The sequence below is a fragment of the Elgaria multicarinata genome, chromosome 10 (assembly GCF_023053635.1).
Source record: "Elgaria multicarinata webbii isolate HBS135686 ecotype San Diego chromosome 10, rElgMul1.1.pri, whole genome shotgun sequence".
Classification (NCBI taxonomy): Eukaryota; Metazoa; Chordata; class Lepidosauria; order Squamata; family Anguidae; genus Elgaria; species Elgaria multicarinata.
The window spans coordinates 12,609,977-12,631,987 of record NC_086180.1 but is presented as its reverse complement, the minus strand read 5'-3'; the positions used below and the strand labels follow the sequence as shown (position 1 = coordinate 12,631,987).

Here is a 22,011-nt window from a genome sequence, read left to right as displayed (position 1 = left end):
CCATCCGGGTCACGCGGCTTTGCGAGCGATGGTGTTTACTCGGCGAAAAACGCTTCTCCTTGCAGGCGCCAGGAAAATAGAGAGCAGCGCGCATTGGCTAGCCACTCTACTTTCTGTGTAAATAGGTCTTATGTGCAAATATGAGCATATGAATCTGCCTCAGACCATATGTCTGTATTTCTCCTCCCCCGAGGGGTGGGCAAGGAATGTCAGGAATCATAGAATAGCAGAGTTGGAAGGGGCCTACAAGGCCATCGAGTCCAACCCCCTGCTCAATGCAGGAATCCACCCTAAAGTATCCCCGACAGATGGTTGTCCAGCTGCCTCTTGAAGGCCTCTAGTGTGGGAGAGACCACAACCTCCCTAGGTAACTGATTCCATTGTCATACTGCTCTAACAGTCAGGGATGGTTCCAACTGGTTCTGCTTTTATCAGCTTAGGTTGATATACCAACTACGCCCTTATCTGGACAGAGATAGCCTAGCTACAGTTATCCATGCTCTGATAACCTCTCGCTTGGATTACTGCAATGCGGTATACGTGGGGCTGCCGTTGAAAACAGTCCGGAAGCTTCAGCTGGTACAAAATAGGGCAGCAAGGTTATTAACAGAGACTGGCCGGCGAGATCACATTATGCCAGTCCTTTTCCAGCTTCAATGGCTGCCAGTCCAGGTCCAGGCCCGATTCAAAGTGCTGGTATTGACATTTAAAGCCCTAAACGGTTTGGGGCCAGGTTATCTGAAGGAACGCCTCCTCCCATATGTACCTTCCCGGACCTTAAGATCATCTACAGGGGCCCTTCTCCGTGAGCCCCTGCCAAAGGAAGTGAGGCAGGTGGCTACTAGGAGGAGGGCTTTCTCCGCTGTGGCACCCCGGTTGTGGAACGATCTCCCCAGAGAGGTCCGCCTGGCACCTACACTGTACTGCTTTCGTCGCCAGCTGAAGACCTTTTTATTCACTCAGTATTTTAACACTTAATTTTAACTTAAATTTAAATTTTACTGTTTTAACTCTGTATTTTAATCTTATATCAACTTTGCTGTGTGGTTTTATCCTGGTTGCGCTTTTTATACTGTATTTTGTAATTGTGTTTTAACCTGTTGGGTGTTTTATTGTGGTTTTAATTTTTGTGAACCGCCCAGAGAGCTTCGGCTATTGGGCGGTATAAAAATGTAATAAATAAAATAAATAAATAAATAAGTGTTTCCTGATGTCCAGCTGGAATCTGGCTTCCTTTAACTTGAGTTCATTATTCCGTGTCCTGCACTCTGGGAGGATTGAGAAGAGATCCTGGTCCTCCTCTGTGTGACAACCTTTTAAGTATTTGAAGAGTGCTATCATGTCTCCCCTCAATCTTCTCTTCTCCAGGCTAAACATGCCCAGTTCTTTCAGTCTCTCTTCATAGGGCTTTGTTTCCAGACCCCTGATCATCCTGGTTGCCCTCCTCTGAACACGCTCCAGCTTGTCTGCGTCCTTCTTGAATTGTGGAGCCCAGAACTGGATGCAATACTCTAGATGAGGCCTAACCAGGGCCGAATAGAGAGGAACCAGTACCTCACGTGATTTGGAAGCTATACTTCTATTAATGCAGCCCAAAATAGCATTTGCCTTTCTTGCAGCCATATTGCACTGTTGGCTCATATTCAGCTTGCGATCTACAACAATTCCAAGATCTTTCTCGTTTGTAGTATTGCTGAGCCAAGTGTCCCCCATCTTATAACTGTGCATTTGGTTACTGTTCCCTAAATGTAGAACTTTGCATTTATCCCTATTAAATTTCATTCTGTTGTTTTCAGCCCAGCACTCTAGTCTATCAAGATCACTTTGAAGTTTGTTTCTGTCTTCCAGGGTATTAGCTATCCCACCCAATTTTGTGTCATCTGCAAATTTGATCAGCGTTCCCTGCACCTCCTCGTCCAAATCATTAATGAAAATGTTGAAGAGCACTGGGCCCAGGACTGAGCCCTGCGGTACCCTACTCGTTGCCTCTCAGGACAGGTATAGCTTTTCTTCAGCAAAGATTTTACTGAGGTATATAACGTCTTCTGTACAAAATACATCCAGCGTACATAATATCACCAACCAGCATCCACCATTACATCTGTACAACTTTATATTATGTGCTTTTATACTGCATTTTGTATTTGTGTTTTTAACCTGTTGGTTGTTTTGTTTTAATTTTTGTGAACCGCCCAGAGAGCTTTGGCTATTGGGCGGTATAAAAATGTAATAAATAAAAAAATAAAAAATATATACATTTCATACATGGTATTGCACACAGTTTCATCAGCCAATTATTCAATTAACAGTTGAGACAGGAGGCCTTGACATTTTACAGTGCAGTTATGGTGTTGTTGGAAAAGTACGCTTTCTGAGGCAGAGTTGCTACGGAAAAGTTTTGTTGTTTATTCGTTCAGTCGCTTCCGACTCTTCGTGACTTCATGGACCAGCCCACGCCAGAGCTTTCTGTCGGCCGTCGCCACCCCTAGCTCCCCCAAGGTCAAGTCTGTCACCTCCAGAATATCCTCCATCCATCTTGCCCTTGGTCGGCCCCTCTTCCTTTTGCCTTCCACTTTCCCTAGCATAAGCCTCTTCTCCAGGGTGTCCTGTCTTCTCATTATGTGGCCAAAGTACTTCAGTTTTGCCTTTAATACCATTCCCTCAAGTGAGCAGTCTGGCTTTATTTCCTGGAGTATGGACTGGTTTGATCTTCTTGCAGTCCAAGGCACTCTCAGCATTTTCCTCCAACACCACAGTTCAAAAGCATCTATCTTCCTTCGCTCAGCTTTCCTTATGGTCCAGCTCTCGCAGCCGTAGGTTACTACGGGGAATACCATTGCTTTAACTATGTGGACCTTTGTTGTCAGTGTAGGATATCTAGTCTGGAGCATTCCTAGATAACCAAAAAGATCTTAACAAACAGTGAGTACCTATCTCTTTGTGTTGATGTTTGCCAAAAGAACATGCCATGTATTCTCTTTTCCAGCTAGAAATTTCCTGTTAGATGGTGTCTACGTATGCAGCACTAAAGAAGATAAGTGTATAAAACCTAGCTACCTCCCTTGCGAGATAGGCACATACTTTGCAGCAATTAGCTCCTTGTGTCTCTTATTCTGCAGAATAAGCATTGTTAGACCCATACTTCATCTCCTCTCCTCCTCGTGTGCTGTATTGGACCTGGTACACCAGGGAACGAGCTATTTTTGCAACAATGTGTAACACCTGTAGAGAAAAACGAGGATCCAGAGATTGTGCCAAAGTCCATTTTTCTTCTTCTTCCAGGGCTTAACCCTCTGTGGGTAAATTTTCCAACCCTGACAAGGAATTTGTGCTTTCAACAGCTGTGTTGCAGGCAGGAATCCAGCAGGCGGATCCCTTCCTGGCATAAAGGTGCTCTGACTGGGGGAAAGTTCCCGTCTTGGGCAGGATCTACACTACCGATTTATAATGGTTTATAGCAGTTTTGACAACTGTTCAGGCCCAGGACACATTACACATACCTTTTTCTTTCTTTCTTCTTCTTTTTTAGCCTACAGCACCCGGTATTCCCAGGCGGTCTCCCATCCAGGTACTAACCAGGCCTGACCCTGCTTAGCTCCCGAGATCAGACGAGATCGGGCATGTTCAGGGTAGTATGGCCATAGGCACATATACCGTTTTCAAAGTGTAATATCCTTCTTGGTGTATATCTGCTTGCCAGGGTGCAATTAAAAGGCTTTGGAATCTTGCCTAGAAGTTGCACAGTGGGCTGGGGGAGGTGAGTAGTCAAAAGTGGCAACCCCGTTTGGTAGCACACAATCGGGCGTTCAAAAACAGGGTTGCCAACTGTTTCCCCAGCTCCTGTGCCCTTTACAGACTGATTAATTACGAGGTATTAACAGGGGAGAATGTTCTTTTCGCTTCTGTAAACAGCTTTACCTGCTGATTGCTACAAATAAAGCTGCTGTTGAAAGAAGAGGAGCAAGCCAGGCATTTTCTTCTGGTAAGTTGGCAACCCTAAATAAAAGAAGGGAATTTAGTTCACTTATAATTACATCTACCATTCTTTTTTGCAAGCAGCCAGTGCTGAGAAAGATTTATGGGACTCTTCAGAATCTGCTTTGGATTTTACCCTTAAATCTGTTGTTCTGTGCAACTCTGATCTTTTTATTATTTTATTATTCCAAACCACAGCAGGATTTCGCTTCCCTTTCAGGGGCCTTTTGGCCATTGACACGTGCATTCAGTGGGTCACCAGTGTCTATGTACTTGTTGATGGTCTCTAACTAATTCCTAGACGCTGAGGTGCGAGTCCCCCTTTCACCGTGGCCTCAGTATTCCTTCAACAGTGAAAAATTCTTCTACCAGAAAGCACGGGAGAAATTGCAAAGGTTTATTCTCTTTATTTATTGAGACAGAACCAAACTGGCATCTGCAAAGATTCAAAGCCAAAAAGGAAAGTCCTGCCTGTGTTACGCAAATATGCTTGAACCAAGTGCAACATAGTGTTCAGATTTGTATACACTTGGTAGAAAGATGACGGAGGCTTCCTGGGTTATTCTTATTTTACTAAACTGCAGTTAGGGTGAACACTGTCGCTCACGCAGAAGCAATGTCACACCCCTCAAACATGGAGGGGTTGTTTTTAGACATTTATGTTATCAACACCATCAGCTTACATTCATTGGTCCATGTGGTTTACCATGTGGTTAGTAATGTTGATATGTGCTTGTTAATGCAATCAAACATTTATTGAGATAGTAAACACGCATGTGCAAAGGCAGCTTATGGGTTAAGTTGGTGAGGTTAGTACTCAGACTTTATTGGTCTATTTGATCACTTACGTACGCTTCTTTGTCTTCAGCCCGTGGGAACTCCTCCCAAACATCAAACTATGTACTGATTTGTATCTTTTCTTCGTGTGTGCGTGTGTGTAACTCTTACATCCCTGTATGTGGAACCTCCCTCTGGGAGGACTTTCTGGGTGGTGTTAGGGTTAGTAGCTTTGATTTCTTGTAACAGTGGAAATCTGTAAAACACCTGGATTGTTTACCTTGGGAAAGAAAAGAATAAAAGAACAGGAGGAGTCAGTTGTCTTTCTACCATTTCTATGCCTTCTCCAATCTGGTGCCATCTGGATTTTTTGGACTACAGCTCCCATTATCCCCAGCAAACATGAACATGCTCTCTGGGCGGGGCGGGGGGGGGGAATTGTGCTCCAACATATCCAGAAGGCACAGGTTGGGGGAAGCTGCTTTATAATACGTGCACACACCTATATAATGTGGAAACTGTTAACAGGCGGGAGGGTTGGTTTTTTTTGGTGGGAGCTGCAATCCAACATCATTCAGAGGACCTCAAGTTCTGACCCATCTTAGTGCCTTGTCTGCCCATCCTTCATGCCAAGTCTTGTTCCATAATGGAGTACCAACAAAACGGCTTATTTTGGATGGTATCTCTCTTCATACCCTTGAGAAGCAACTACCTTGGCAAACATATCTATTTCTGCCCCCCATCAACTTCCTGCCTTTCAGTGAGGTCCGAGTGAGTCACCCAATAGGTCATGGGTGAGCAGCAATAATTTAAGTTTCTTCATTTCTCAAGCCACTTCCTTAAATTTACTGCTGAATCAGGTGAGGCTGTGCAGGTCCTGGACCAGTGCCTAGACTCAGTAATGGGCTGGATGAGGGCCAATAAACTGAGACTGAATCCTGGCAAGACGGAAGCCCTGTGGGTGAGTGGTTCCCAAGTCCGGGAGACAGGCTCATTGCCTGTTCTAGATGGGGTTGCTCTGCCGCTGAAAAAACAGGTTTGTAGTTTGGGGGTACTCTTAGACCCATTTCTGTTGTTGGAGGCTCAAGTAGCCGCCACAGCTCGGAGTGCCTTTTACCATCTTCGGTTGGTTCACCAACTACGGCCTCTCCTGGACAGGGATAGCTTGACCACGGTGGTACAGGCATTGGTAACCTCAAGATTGGATTACTGCAACGCGCTCTATGTGGGGCTGCCCTTGAAGCTGCTCCAGAAGCTGGAGCTAGTGCAGAATGCTGCAGCTCAGCTGTTGTCTGGAGCTGCCCCTTTCCAGCATGTAACTCCTCTGCTGAGGGAACTGCACTGGCTGCCTATTCGCTACCGGGCCAGGTTTAAGGTTCTTGTACTTGTATACAAAGCCCTAAACAACTTGGGACCAGGACACCTGAGAGAGCGCCTTCTCCCTTACCAACCTGCCCGGTCACTGAGGTCATCCGAGGGCCTGCTCCTTGTGGTTCCACCTAGATCCATCCTCCGATTGGAATCCACCAGGGGAAGAGCCTTCAGCGTGGTGGCCCCCCTCCTGTGGAATTCCCTGCCTCTGGAGGTCAGGCAGGCTCCGACCTTGTACTCCTTTTGGCGCCTCCTGAAAACATCTGTATTCCAAGAAGCCTTTCTTTAACATGCAGCCTTGGATTTCTGTTTTTGCTTCTTTTTAAATTTTGTTTTAACTGTTTTATTCTGTTTTTATTTTCATTTTACCTTGTACACCGCTCCGAAATTTTTCAATGGGGAGCGGTATATAAACATTCTAAATAAATTAGTCACTCTAGTGTGAAAACCCCACTCAACGGTTGAGTTTTTGGGAGGTACACCCCACAAATATTCCAACTCCCACCATTGTGGGCTATGGTGGAGTTGAGTAAAATCCATTGCGATGTTTGATTGACAGTTCTTCCGCCCTCTCTCCTCACCTGGTCCTCCCAATGGTATCCCATCAGCCACTGCTGCAAAAACAAACAAACAAAAAAACCCAATCCTGGCAGCTCAGAGTAGCCCTTGCTCCTTTTGCCTCTCTTGCCAGGGAACTCTGTAGCCAGTGGGAAAAGTCAATACAATGGAAAATTCCAGAGCCATCCATACAACACAGCAGTTGTGCAGGAACTCTCCTCTATACTGCAAGGATATTTTGTTTGGAGTGTTTTCCCAAAAAAACCTCCACCGTTGCATGGAGTTTTCCCACCAGACAACACATTTCTCAACAGTGTAAAAACTCCACCGTGGAGTTCTAAAACTGTTGTCCCTCAACAAGGGGTTAAAGGCTCGCTACCAGAGCGGGTTAATAGCCAATCAATCACACGAGGCTGGAGAATGCTCTTAATCGATTCAATTTCCAATACTGCAGTATAGGGGTGCTCTCTCATGATATGCAAGATGGAGGCACCCCGAACAAAGGAATCTCGGTCTGTTTATAGGCCCTGACTAAAGGTGTGTGTGTGTGTGTGTTAGTCTCTTTCTAACCTTTCTATTGGCCAGTTCTGGGTTAGCAAGTTAGGTTACATCCAGGGCCGGTGCCAGACTATTTTGCGCCCTAGGCAAGGCAAGCTACTTGCACACATACACACACACAAAAAAATTGCCAACTTCGATTCAGCTGTTCAACAAGAGTTTCTGAACTATTATATTTTCCTATTATTGTGTTTTTTCTTAAAACAGCTAATTTGTATAAAGCTGACCCTTAAAGGGCAGTACTGCGCCCCTCTGAGGTCTGCGCCTTTCTGAGGACTGCGCCCATGGCGGCTGCCTATTTGGCCTAATGGTAGCACCAGCCCTGGTTACATCATCAATAGAGAATTAAGGTGCAAAATCATAGGTTATATTCAAAGCTTCATTGTTCACAGTCTATTCATTACAGAATGCAAATCTGGCATGTAGTCACCTGCAGCCACCCTTTGGCAGAGGAGCCATCTTTAACCCTTGGCACATTACATACTTCTCCACGGATGCAGGCATACAAGGAACAATGTTGATAGCAGCTTTCTCTGCTGCTATCAAAACCACCGTTGAGAAACATGTTGACTTGAACTGAGCCAGCATAAACCAGGAAATCCCAAGTTCAAATCTCACCACTGCCACAAACTCACTTAGGCAAGCTACTGTCCTCTCAGATGGAATACCAGGCCTCTATTACACAGGCTGTCACACAGAGGAGGGCCAGGATCTCTTGTGCAGGACACGAAATAATGGGCTCAAGTTACAAGAAGCCAGATTCCAGCAGGACATTAGGAAAACTTCCTATTAGAACTGTACGACAATGGAACCAATTACTTAGGGAGGTCGTGGGCTCTCCCACACTAGAAGCATTCAAGAGGCAGCTGGACAGCCTTCTGTCAGGGATGCTTTAAAGTGGATTCCTGCATTGAGCAGGGAGTTGGATTTGATAGCCTTATAGGCCCCTTCCAACTCTACCATTTTATGATTCTATAGAGAGCAGTGTAATAGCTAGGCTGCAAACCTATGCATGCTTACTTTGGAGCAAGACCCTTTGAATTCTGCGTAAAATATGCAAAGGAATATCTAAGAGCATGAGCTGAGAAACCCTCCGCTTCAAGTCTACTTCAGGCAGAAGCCACTCTCACGTGTAGTCTCATCCTGAAAATTGAGGGCAATAATGCTGACCTACCTACCTCACATGACAGTTGCAAGGAAAAATAAAGCATTTTGAAATAACAATAACGGCACAGAGAAGTATGCATCAGCATGCAGGACAAGGAGTTGGAATTTTGAGCGCTCTCACAAAATGGCTGCCACAGGGGCGCCTTGCCCATTCATAAAATGACTGACATGGTGGATATGGCAGGTTGCAGAACAGTCATTTTCCAAGCCTAAGTGGTGGGACTGAAAGAAAAGTAACTTGCTCCAAAACACATCAACTTTTTAAACCCAAATAAAGATGGCACTTGAGGGTGGTACTTTCCTTTGCAGCATACCGAGTTAAAAATAAGAAATAAAACAAACTTAAAGAATAGAAGTCAGGAGGGACAGAAAGTCTGATGGGTGCCAAGACGAGTATCTATGGGTACATTGGCATCCAGGGACATTATGTAGGAGACCTGAGCCATACATGCCAGGCTGGGCAGCTGATGGTAGCGCTGGTATTTTCTAACAAACTAGCTAAAAGTGGGCTAGATGGAACAACTATTAGGTGGATCCACAGTTGGCTACAGAATCGGACTCAAAGAGTACTTATCAATGGAACCTTCTCAAACTGGGGAGAGGCAACGAGTGGGGTGCCGCAGGGCTCAGTCCTGGGCCCAGTGCTCTTCAACATTTTTATTAATGATTTGGACGAGGAGGTGCAGGGAACGCTGATCAAATTTGCAGATGACACCAAATTGGGTGGGATAGCTAATACCCTGGAAGACAGAAACAAACTTCAAAGTGATCTTGATAGACTAGAGTGCTGGGCTGAAAACAACAGAATGAAATTTAATAGGGATAAATGCAAAGTTCTACATTTAGGGAATAGAAACCAAATGCACAGTTACAAGATGGGGGACACTTGGCTCAGCAATACTACAAACGAGAAAGATCTTGGAATTGTTGTAGATCACAAGCTGAATATGAGCCAACAGTGCGATATGGCTGCAAGAAAGGCAAATGCTATTTTGGGCTGCATTAATAGAAGTATAGCTTCCAAATCACGTGAGGTACTGGTTCCTCTCTATTTGGCCCTGGTTAGGCCTCATCTAGAGTATTGTGTCCAGTTCTGGGCTCCACAATTCAAGAAGGACGCAGACAAGCTGGAGCGTGTTCAGAAGAGGGCAACCAGGATGATCAGAGGTCTAGAAACAAAGCCCTATGAAGAGAGACTGAAAGAACTGGGCATGTTTAGCCTGGAGAAGAGAAGATTGAGGGGAGACATGATAGCACTCTTCAAATACTTAAAAGGTTGTCACACAGAGGAGGGCCAGGATCTCTTCTCGATCCTCCCAGAGTGCAGGACAGGGAATAAGGGGCTCAAGTTAAAGGAAGCCAGATTCCGGCTGGACATCAGGAAAAACTTCCTGACTGTTAGAGCAGTGCGACAATGGAATCAGCTACCTAGGGAGGTTGTGGGCTCTCCCACACTAGAGGCCGTCAAGAGGCAGCTGGACAACCATCTGTCAGGGATGCTTTAGGGTGGATTCCTGCATTGAGCAGGGGGTTGGACTCGATGGCCTTGTAGGCCCCTTCCAACTCTGCTATTCTATGATTCTATGATTCTACATACATGCACAAACTTAAATGGTGTCTAGTGAGGCTCAACCAGTTCACCCTAGCTCTTACAATGTAGTTTACACAGAATACACCCCTTAAAAATAAGAATGCAGAAAGTATTTTAAATATATTTTACAGCAATACAGAAGTTACATTCCCTTCCAATATACACAAAAATTGCAGGTTTATTCTTAAATTATTCCCATTTTCACCCATAGGATTCCTATGGTCAGTTCTTTCATGAATATAAATCAGAGTTCTTATCTGTCATTAGACATACATTTAAATTATAATAAATGAGAAGTCATGCCTTTTCCTTATGCATCCAAGATAGAAAAGTCTTGAAATATTAATATCATTTCCCTTTCGCCACCACTCCCCATCATGTATTTAGTGGAGACATTTCATTGCAATTAACAGAGTCCAAACATTCTTCTGTCTTTGCAATTTTTATTTTTCAAGAGCCTAAGATGGCTTTTAGATATCCAGATTGAAAAACAGGCTCCATCACGTCAGCAGTTATTTCACCAGCCTTTTCCTCTGTCTCAAGAGCGCATCTCGTAAAGCCAGCTGCAAGAACAGAAAAGTATGCATCAGCATGCAGGACGAAGATTTTTTTTGAAGAACTGAATTTCAGCATTACAAAATATTGAAACTCGCAGTGGACTCCACAGTCAAACATCCCCCAATTGTGTGATCAGTTATATTTTCATAATTCTGATTCCAAGACCCAGGTTTTCAGTGAATATGAATTTGGGGGACAGACAGGCAACTTGGCCAGCTTTCGACAACCTGACACTCTCCAAATACGTTGGACTACATTTCCCACCTTCCCCAGCCAGCATGGCCTAGGAATGAATTGCATTCCAATACATCTGGAAAGCACCAGGGTTTCTAGGCAGTAAATAATTAGTGGATAAATAGTGATACTGAGATTTGTTGGGCTATAAGGCAGTTCTTCATCCCAGAGTGCAGGACATGGAACATTGGGCTCAAGTTATAGGAAGCCAGATTCAGGCTGGACATCAGGAAAAACTCCCTCACTGTTAGAGCAGTACGACAATGGAACCAGTTACCTAGGGAGGTTGTGGGCTAGTGTGGCTCTCCCACACTAGAGGCATTCAAGAGGCAGCTGGACAACCATCTGTCAGGGATGCTTTAGGGTGGATTCCTGCACTGAGCAGGGGGTTGGACTCGATGGCCTTATAGGCCCCTTCCACTCTACTATTCTATGATTCTAAGTTAAAAGTAACTGTGCAAGGCACTGAAAGCCCACCCCCTAACCACTGAAGTCCAAGCTTCGGTGATTTCACCAGACACTTTCTGCACCTTTTCCAGCTTTTCAAAAACCATGGGGGATAGAAACATGCATTTAGAAATGTAAAAGAAAAAAAAATATAACACTGAAAGAAACCACATGTTCTTCAGGCGCGAAGCACCAGGAAAGCTAACAAATTGCTCATTGTACAGAAATCCCAAGTAGTAATACACCCTGCTCCAATGAGGATTACATGTTTCTCACAAATCCCTCTGGGCAACGCAGTCCTGCCCAGGACTGAAGATTCCATTAAGCATGATCACCAATGTAATAAACATGGGAAAAAAATTCTGCCAGGTTACAACCCTATGTAACCATAACAATTATTTATTTCCAGTGAAACTCATAGCTGGTTTGCAAGAGGTTGTGCCACAAATGAAAATAAGGGTGAAATCAGCCATATTATCTTTCAAACATTCTATCTCGAATCCTAACGTTGTACCTGGGTTTAGTGAAAAGTCTGCACCTTTTTTCTGGAGAAGGTAACCGTAACTAGATAACACATAAAGCATTTTCACCGATAGGGTTAATCTCATTACTGGTTGAAAAAACCTTTCCCATTGGGGTTTTGCCCAGATAGGGTTTTTTTGCACAACTATAATGAAATCTCATTATAGTTGTGCAAAAACACCCTATCTGGGCAAAACAAGGTGAACACAGCTATCAGCCACTTGCCTGTTTCTCCCTGAACGAACGCTTATTTTTTGACCGGACGTTGTGACTATATCGCATCATCATGAAATTCTTTTGCTTCTTCTTCTCCTTGTTTGTGGAGCTGGCAAATGGATTCATTTTGGATTTCTTTTTCACAAATTCTTTTCTGTCCGTCTTGCCGGCCTAAAAGTGAAGGAACAGGAAAGAGGAACAGCTAAAACGTAGCCAAACGTAGTCTACTCGTTTACTTATTTGAAAACGTCCAGCGAACTTTTCGGCCAACACAACAGCGTGCAATTGTCAAAACGAATGCAAACGCTGAATTGTGGTCGCATTGCCAAAGTGCAGCACAGTAAAAAAGCAGCAATAGTAGTGAAAAACAATGTATTTGTTTTTGTATTTTTGTGAACCGCCCAGAGAGCTTCGGCTATTGGGCGGTATAAAAATGTAATAAATGAATAAATAAATAAATAAATAAATATTTCAATGCAGCAATCAATTGAAATTAGGGGTGCAAAATGTCAGGCCGAGGGGTCAAATTAGGCACTCTTAGCATCCCATAATCCAGCCCCACCAGGGGATGGCCACGCCCACCCTCTTCCCTGACCAATTGTTTGATGGGTCCCCAGCTTTTGTGCAGTTTTTCTCCTATTCTAAAAAGGTTGGGATGGATGCCTCTACCAAGGCAGTAAGAGCTTTAAGCCACCTACGGCCTCTCCTGGGCAGGGATAGCTTGGCCATGGTGGTACAGGCATTTATTTATTTTCTTATTGCATTTATATCCCGCCTTTTTTCTTCCAAGGAACCCAAGGTGGTGTACATAATCCTCCTCCTCTCCATTTTATTCTCACAACAACAACCCTGTGAGGTGGGTTGGGCTGAGAGTCTGTGACTGGCCCAAAGTCACCCAGTGGGTTTCAATGGCCGAGTTGGGACTAGAACCTGGATCTCCTGATTCCCAGTCCAATACTTTAGCCACTACACCACAAGATTGGATTACTGCAACGCGCTCTGTGTGGGGCTGCTCTGGAAGCTGGAGCTAGTGCAGAATGCTGCAGCTCAGCTGTTGTCTGGAGCTGCCCCTTTCCAGCATGTAACTCCTCTGCTGAGGGAACTGCACTGGCTGCCTATTCGCTACCGGGCCAGGTTTAAGGTTCTTGTACGTGTGTACAAAGCCCTAAACAACTTGGGACCAGGATACCTGAGAGAGCGCCTTCTCCCCTACCAATCTGTCCGGTCACTGAAGTCATCTGAGGGCCTGCTCCTGGTGGTTCCACATAGACCCATCCTCCGACTGGAGACCTATCAACTAAATGGATGGTTTCCCACCGTGCCCGACAGGCTTCTACCAGACTCCTTCAGGGAGGGTCCTCATGCCACAACTTCTGCCACGTTGCTACTCTGGCAGACTGCCTCCCACCGCCTCTCAACTCTGCCCACTTGACCCCGCAGCGGACTCTCGGTTTGGCAATTCTGATCCTCCCTCCCCATCTGACAAAGATTGAGTTAGGGAGGGAGATGATTTCTGAGCCTGGGCCTCCTGTTTGATAAACTCCTGGGAAGATTCTGCCTTGACTCCTGGAGAGTCTTGAGGAATTGAATAAGGTAAATAATCAGCAGTCAGCAAACTGTTGGAGAGGATGTGGGGGTAAAGGAACGTATTTACATATGTGGTGGGAATGTAAGTATGTTCAAAAATTTTGGAAGATGGTGTTTTTGGAGATTGAAGAAATTGTGGAAATGAAGATAGAACGAACACCAAAAGTTGCATTACTGTCACTATTTGAAGATTCTAAATGTAAAAAGGAAATCAAGGAATTGATAACGAATTTGCTGACTGCAGCAAGATTGATTGTAGCTAGGAACTGGAAGATTCAAGGGGAATATTCTATTGAAGAATGGTATAAAGAAGTATGGGATATAGCTATTAATGATAAATTGACAAGTAATATTAAATGGAGAAGAGGTATAGCTAAATCAAATGATTTTGAAGGAATTTGGAAACAGTTCCTAATATTTGTGTTTTCTAAAGGAAGTGGGAAACCACCAGCAGAAGAAAGTATGAGATTCTGGAATCAGGAATGAGATCCCGAGGTGGGGGGTGCACTTCTATGTTAATCTTGATTATGTTATTAGGATAAGATATTATGTATTCAACGTTTCAATATTATGTAGTATGTTGTTGTTTTTTCTTTATGAGAGGATGTAATGTGTATGTTTAAGTATTGTAGAAAAATAAAATTATTTTAAAAAAAAAGGAATTTCCTCCCCCGCTTCCTGTCTCGAGTGGTCTTCTAACTCCAGCCTCTGAGTCCGATTCAAAATCCACACCAGAGAGATCGGGCCTGATCCTGACTGCCCACCCCATCCCAGCTGCTCCAAAATGGAATTCAGCTCTCAGGTTGAAAGAGGTTCAACACTGCCTGAGCTATATGGAAGGCCTGCCTAAGCCAGGTGATCTTTGCTATTCTGAGATGCCGAGGACAGACCTCGCCATGTATCCGGACTTTGGAAGTCCCTGTGCTACATACCTGCCAATATACACATGTCAGATGGAGGTGGGATGCACAGTAAGGTCTCCTCAGCTGATCTCAAAAGGCTGAGCAATATTGTGCAGGAAGCACCTGCTAGATACTTCTCATAAAAGCTTGTAATTAAATTAATCATGCATTGCACTGCTCTGTACTATTATTGTAATTATTTTTAATATGTTGTATCTTAAATGTGATTTTTGTATTTATGTGTGAACCGCTTCGAGGTTTCATTATATTAAGCAGGATAGAAGTACCACAAATAAATAAAGGAAAACCATCTGATAGAAGAGAGTCAGCAATTCAGCCACACATGCGGATACATACATGAACTTTTGTAAGGCTTCAGAGAAACGACACCTAGTTTTACATTAATTGTGCATGATATGATTCCATGGAAATACAGAATGTTGTAGTGGGTGCTGAACTCAGATTCCTGAGATAGCTATTTATTTTTTTAAAATTGAAGTTTCTAGCCCTTATGAAGATATGCTTGAAATGGGGTTGAAAACTTTCAAGAACTTTCAAGAGCCACAGAAGTGGCTGGATAAGATGTTTAATAGATAGGAGGGAGAATTGTGTCCTTGCAACTCATGTGACTAGGAGAACCAGAATTAGGCAAAAGAGCAGAACTTACGCATTATCTTTTCAAGTTGCATAATGTATACATATTGCTGAATTCAGCTTTTCTTGAATTTCAATTGCCTTGGTGGAGAATTTTAATTTTATTTATTCTTTTAGGCCGGAGTATGCATAGCCCTAGATATGGTTCAAGTGTGTATCTTTCCAACGCTGGAGAGGTCAAGTGGCACAAACTCCTGCATTCTTCTGTTAATCCAAGTCTAGAGCCATGTCCGTTCCACTAAACTAACACAGCATTGCAAATAACTACTTCCACCCCTTCCTCCACTTGGATCTGTGCTGTCTGAGGAAGGAGGCCCAGGTTCAAGACAACACCAGTGAGAAGGGGGCCCAAAGAGAGATGGGAACATGAGGGCCAGAGGTATCAAAGGGGGGATATATGGAGAGCTATGCGCTGTTGGCAGAGAATGAATAGGGCAAGCAGGGAGAGAAAATGGAAAGGCACAGAATTTGGGAATGGGCAGAGAAACATCAATCTACAGGACGTATGGGTGCTAGGAGAAGCTGACAGATGGAACTGTTGGCCAAGAATCAATAGGAGCTGGGTGAAAGAACTCACATCAAATAGGAAGGGCTGGGTGTTCTTGGCAGGATGGATTGGACAGGCAAAAAAACCACACCACATTTGAAGGGTAAACAGACAATAGTCTGGAGACGCTAAGAAGGCACTGAGCTTGTTGACTTCCACATTTGAACTAATCCAGCAAATGTTTGGCTGTAGGTCTCTAGTCTGGAACTGATTTGAGCAAAACATCTCACCATCGCCGTAGCCAGTCTCGTCTCTTTATCCGACTTGGGTTTCTTGTGAAGATGCTCAATGTCCCTGAGCGAAAGCAGCTCTCCCCTGAAAAAGATCAAACACCGTAATATTGGCTCATGTGGCAGGGAAGAAAACGCTTTTTCTTCATATCAGAGAGTCCCCTGCCAGTACAGGACTAGATTTGACCAACGGTTTGAGTATAAAGGCAGCTTTATGTGAACATGCAGGTTTTCCTATACAGAATGAAGTGGTAGGCTGGGATGGAAGAATTCTGGAACTTCCAAGAGAAAGAATGAATAATTATTCACTAATATTTAATTAATAATTATTATAATTTAATACATTATTTAAAATGTTTTTTTTTAGCCCGGCTTTAAGGACAGAACATTCTCAAAGCAGAATATAAGATAAAAACTAGAAAAGTATGCAAAAGAAATGCAATAGAGAAGCAATAAATATCCAATAAAATACTATAAAAAGGTTACACTGATAAAAAACCGCAGCCCACAGACTATGAAAAAGCCACTGAAAATAAGTTATTATTGTTGTTGTTATACTATTATTATTTCTCCACTCTTCTGGTAAAAATATCCAGAGTTCCATACAATATATGCTCCCCATTGTAAAATGCTCTCTAAATGTAGGAAATTTGCATTCCCGAGAAAGAGGTACAGAAGGTGGTCCTTTCTTGTGTGCCAGTTTTTTATACGTGGGGAGCTGTTTATGCAAGAGGACATTTCACCTGCTGTCTAAAATGGTACAGTGTAGAATACTATCACCTCAGGCCACAGAATATGTAGGTTCAGTGGAGGCTGGTGGATCCGATGTCAGTAGGGCAGAGAATCTGCTCCAGATTTCAGTTAGGACTCTAAATGAGGTTCTAATTGAAACATGGAGCGGATTCATTGTCCCACTGACATTGGATCCACCAGCTCCCACTGTGACGGTCTCCAAAATAAAGGCTGAATATGAAATGATACGTATGTACAGCTCTATCCTATTTTGTACATAAGAATGGAAGTTGTGTAAAAGTAATCATAAACACCTAATTTTTGAGTTAAAGTACGCACCTCAACTTATTTGGGTATCAAGATTTTAAGGGGTAGCTGGGCTGCAGAGGCCAGAAAATAGTAAAGGGGGAATTGCAGAAATGTGTCAGTATTCAAGGCAGTAAGCCTGTGTGCATCAGTTGCTGGGGGACATGGGTGGGAGGGTGCTGTTGCACCCATGTCCTGCTTGTGGGTCCCTGGTTGCGGCTGGTGAACAGAGTGCTGGACTAGATGGACCCTTGGCCTGATCCAGCAGGGCTCTGCTTATGTTCCTATGCCAGTTCACACTGATCCTGTCGGACTCCTCCCTTGACACCCGAAGTCTCACGAAAGACTGCCCATCTGTTCTCAAACTTTGCAGCCTGTGACGTTCATAGGAACACAGGAAACAGCCTTATACGGAGTCAGACCCTTGGTCCATCTAGCCCAGTGCTGTCTGCACTGACTGGCAGCAGCAATCCAAGGTTACAGGAAGGAATTTCTCCAGCCCTACCTGGGGATCGAACCTGTGACCTTCTGCATGCGAAGCAGGTATTCTACCCCACTGAGCCACAGCCCCTTCCTGACACACTCCTTACGCAGCAGAGGAACTGCGCACCAGAGAGGGAGGCCGTGTACCTTGGCTCCTCGTTGCTCTCAATGTCGACGTTTTTCCTCTTCGCAGCCTTGCCAGGGGCAGACTTGAGTTCTTTGCTGAGCTGGGCGAGACGGATTTTCTGGAATTCCTCCTGGGTGAGGAGCCTGCTGCTGCTGACGGCCGACGCTTTGGCCTTCCGTTCTTCCACAGGCATGCTCTGGAGCTTTTCAGCCTTTAAAAGCGAAGATGCAGATGAAATGCAATTTAGGGAATTTGCAAATTGCATTAAAAGCGAAGATGCAGATGAAATGCAATTTGGGCACTGCAAGTTCGCGACGGATATAAGGCTCATATCCATGCTTCAAGCCAGATTCCAGATTCCAAGCCAGATTCCAGCTGGACATCAGGAAAAACTTCCTGACTGTTAGAGCAGTATGACAATGGAATCAGTTACCTAGGGAGGTTGTGGGCTCTCCCACACTAGAGGCATTCAAGAGGCAGCTGGACAACCCTCTGTCAGGGGTGCTTTAGGGTGGATTCCTGCATTGAGCAGGGGGTTGGACTCGATGGCCTTGTAGGCCCCTTCCAACTCTGCTATTCCATCGAGTCCAACTCCCTGCTCAACGCAGGAATCCACCCTATGGTATGATATATTCTGCGATCAACGTCTGCAGCCCTCCTCCAAGGGAGGCTCAGAGGATGGCAACAAGAGAGCCAGGGTCATCCCCGGTAGATGATTGGTGGGAGGTTCAGGACAAGATGTAGTGATGACCACCAATCTGGATGGCTTTAAACGGGGGTTAGATAAATTCCTGGAGGAGAAGGCTATCCATGGCTACTAGCCCTGATGGCTATGTGCTACCTCCAGTATTCGAGGCAGTAAGCCTGTGTGCACCAGTTGCTGGGGAACATGGGTGGGAGGGTGCTGTTGCACCATGTCCTCCTTGTTCATCCCTGGCTGGTTGGCCATTTGTGTGAACAGAGTGCTGTAGATAGACCCTTCGTCTGATCCAGCAGGGCACTTCTTATGTTCTTAATGGCAGCCCTCCCCTCTAATTGTAGAATGATCTCCCCACTGTAGTCTGCCTGGAGCCAACACTGTCATCTTCATGGCACCAAGTTAAGACTTTCCTCTATTCCCAGGCATTGGATAACACAGGATGGAGCTTTTAATGCCCGTTGTTTTATCAAGTCCATTGTTTTAAATTTTGGGATGTTAAAGATTTTATGTTAAGTTTTTATTATGTTTTGGGGTTTTAAAAAGTTTTGTGACTAGCTCAGCAGTACAGAAATTAAATAAATGAACGAAATGAATGAACAGTTCCCAGATCCTTTATGAATTGCAATGGCAAACATGGGGGAATGCACTGAGCGGTCAACTGAATGCTGAATTTTGAAGGTGTCAGGTAAAAATGTAGGAACAACTACAAAAAGACATCTTACTAGCTCTTGCTGTTCCTCATCTGAGGAATGATGTACATCAATCCATTCTCCATCTTCACCGTCTTCCTCTTCACCAGAACTGGCGGTCTCCCAGCCATCTGCAGAGGGGCAAGAAGGAGCCAGAAAACCCCCCCAACAACCCCGTGTTTAGAGCTTCAACTTTTAGGTCTTTGTTAAAGAAACAAGCACATTTCCCAGGGCTAGGTCAAGTGTGAACTAGCTTTGCAATACCAGGAGGTTTGTGATGCTACTAACACTGCTTTGTGAATGGTCACCAGAGTGGTTTTACAGACATTCGGGCTTTTAATGTTATTGTCACAGTCTGTAGTTTTTGCATTTCATTTCCCCGCTGATTCACTGTCTGTACTACATTTTGCACCCCAACTTCAATGGCAGCAGATCTCTGTGAAAACAAAGCCAAAACTAACCTTCTTCAAGTTTTCCATCTTCTTCCTTGATCTCAAGCTCCAGGACTTCAGCTCCTGGAATATAGTCTTTGGCATCCAATTGCCCATATTCATGAATCTTGACTTCTGATGTGGCTTCTGTTGGTTTACCCTAAGAACAACCCTTACATTGATTTTTAAAAGGAGATTTGCGTTCTACTTATAATTGCAAATGATTCCTCTAGGGCAGTGGTTCTCAACCTTTTTTGCTCCATTCCCCGCCTTTCACCATTGTTCAGAATATAATTCCCCCCTTCCCAAGATAGTCTAACTCAAAAGGTGCATTCCAAATAATATGCATATAATATTGAAAAACTTTTTTTTTCTATATTAGTCCCATTTAAAGGAGCAACGCAAAGCATGGCCCCTTTTACATTCTCAGCTCCCATGCTTTGCGTTGCCCCTTTAAATGGGAAGCTTGAAACTTCTAGGATTGCAAGGGAGGGAGGGAAAAGAGAGCAAAGGCCTGGCTTTTGCAGACGACATGACACTTTTCTGGGACGTTTTTAATACCATGTGTAGGAAGACATAATCTACAGGACATCATACTTCGCTGAATAGTGGTCCCAATTCCCCCCCTGGAACCCTAAAATTCCACCCCCGGAGGTGGTGGTGGAATTCCCCCCTTGTTGAGAACCCATGCTCTAGAGATATGTTTTATTCCCGACAAAATCAGATAATCCAGAGAGGTCTTCTCTTTCTGGGTGGGCACAGAGCCAATGAATGAGAGCGCACGGCACGCTGCAGCTTGTGGTGGCTTATTTAATCCACAATGAGCCGTGGCACCCGTGGGCACCATCCTGAATATTCAGCCCCCAACCAATGGGTTGTCATTGTGTGCAAACCCAATTGGCGGGGTTATGCAAGGGTTAAACAACATATACAAAGGGATGTGGGCTCTACTATCGTCGTCATGGGGACTTAAGGAGGGAATTATCAGGTTGAGTCAGTGAACTCATTAAAGGAAACGTTGTAAGAATGGAAATAAGGGAAGAAACAAAAGGAATGTGCGTGTGTGCACAAGACAAAATGAATGTAAAACACGTTAGGGTGCCTTATAGGGCTGTGCTCCACTCCGTTTTGGTTACCGGAATTCGGAGCGGAGCGGAGCGACCCACCTCCTCCAAAGGCGGATCTGAATTGGGTCGGGGGAGCTGCGGATGGAGGTGAAGCGGTTTACCTCGATCCGGAGCTCTGGACGCAGGTAAGGGGGGGAGGGGGGCTTATCCGGCTCTGCCGCCGCAGTCTGTGCAGCACCGGTAGCAGAGTCAGGTAAGGGGGCAAGGGGGCTTACCTGTGTCCGTTGCGGTCCGGCGCCGGCTTCAACTGAGGCCCAGGCTTCAAGCCGGAAGAGGCCGCGGCCTCTTCCGGCTTGAGGCCTGGGCCTCAGTTGAAGCCAGCGACGGACCGTGACAGACACAGGTAAGTGCAGGGCACGGCGCGGCTTACTTGGCGGCGGCACCGCTGCACTCCATGCGGCGGTGGAGCCAGGTAAGGGGGCAGGGGGGCTTATTCTGCCCCCATTTTGTCCCCCCTTCCCCACTTACATGCCTCTGCCACCCGCCGTGGAGGCAAGTAAGTGGGGAAGGGGGGAATCCAATCCAGCCCTCCGGATCTCGCTCCGCAGAGTGAAGCGGGGGAGGGTCGGATCGACCCGAAGCGGTTTGGGGGGTCCGTGCACAGCCCTAGTGCCTCATGTCTGAACACTGTTTATTCTTTGATGTTATAAACAATTTTAAAGAAACAATTAACAACAATAAACGGAAAAGTGGGAGGAAGAACAAAAAAGAAAAAGAATACCCACCCCACACTCTACTTTCTATGTAAATGGGTCTTATATGCAAATATGAACACATGAATGTGCCTCAGACCGAACATCCGGTATTTCTACTCTAACTAACAGCAGCTACCCAGGATACCTAGCAGAGGTCTTTCTCATCACCTGATCCTTTTTGGTAGATATGCCAGGTTTTGAACCTGGGTCGTTCTGCATGCAAAGCATGTGTTGTACCACTGAGCTATGGACCCTCACAGGGGCTGCCCCATTATGTCTTCTTTGGTCTGTATTTCTATATATTACAGTTATATTGTCTAATATAATGGCCAACGTTCACACCACAGGCCTTACGACACAGAATTCTCCACCTGCGTTTGCCCAACATGGCAACGTATTTGGTCGATTTTGTTAGGAAGATTGGTCTGTAAGACTTCAGGCATGGGTGGGCAACTTGTTTTAATCTGGAGGATCACAACTCCCATCAACCCTAGCCAGCAGAGACAATGGTGAGGGATGATGGGAGTTGTAGGCCAAAACATCTGGAGGGCCAGAAATTGCCCACCCCTGGCTTAATGGGAGCAAAAAACCATGTTTGCTTGGCTTTGGTTTTATACTTCAAAACGTTCTGTGTGCCTTTGCCTTTTTGAACGTTGGGATAAAATCCCTGACTTTGGGTCTAAGACCCTGTAGTTATAAAATGTACACAGGTCTTCTGTGGAGACAGTTCAGCTGTTACAACTTGGGGAAGCCCAGAACGTGGAAAGGCGCTGACCTTTCCTCCATCCTCAAAAATAGCCTGATAAGGGACCTGAGAATTGGATGAG

The 22,011-nt window shown here is 44.9% G+C and overlaps 1 protein-coding gene and 1 non-coding gene across 2 annotated transcripts in view; both read right to left on the bottom strand.

Annotated features, from left to right (window-relative positions):
• Positions 1–3,527: 3,527 nt before the first annotated feature.
• On the bottom strand, positions 3,528–3,646 carry LOC134405212 (5S ribosomal RNA). The gene has a single exon (XR_010025941.1). It is a non-coding gene; the product is annotated as a 5S ribosomal RNA (ribosomal RNA).
• A 6,452-nt stretch (positions 3,647–10,098) lies between these two features.
• Positions 10,099–22,011, bottom strand: part of SDAD1 (SDA1 domain containing 1) — a 29,941-nt gene continuing 18,028 nt past the window's right edge. Inside the window, exons 17-22 of the mRNA XM_063135542.1 lie at positions 19,393–19,522; positions 18,965–19,062; positions 17,563–17,753; positions 15,895–15,979; positions 11,984–12,145; positions 10,099–10,560 (exon numbers count right to left, since the gene is read on the bottom strand). Coding sequence (XP_062991612.1) covers positions 10,510–10,560; positions 11,984–12,145; positions 15,895–15,979; positions 17,563–17,753; positions 18,965–19,062; positions 19,393–19,522 — 717 coding nt within the window. The 3' untranslated portion in view covers positions 10,099–10,509. The remainder of the gene's footprint in view (positions 10,561–11,983; positions 12,146–15,894; positions 15,980–17,562; positions 17,754–18,964; positions 19,063–19,392; positions 19,523–22,011) is intronic.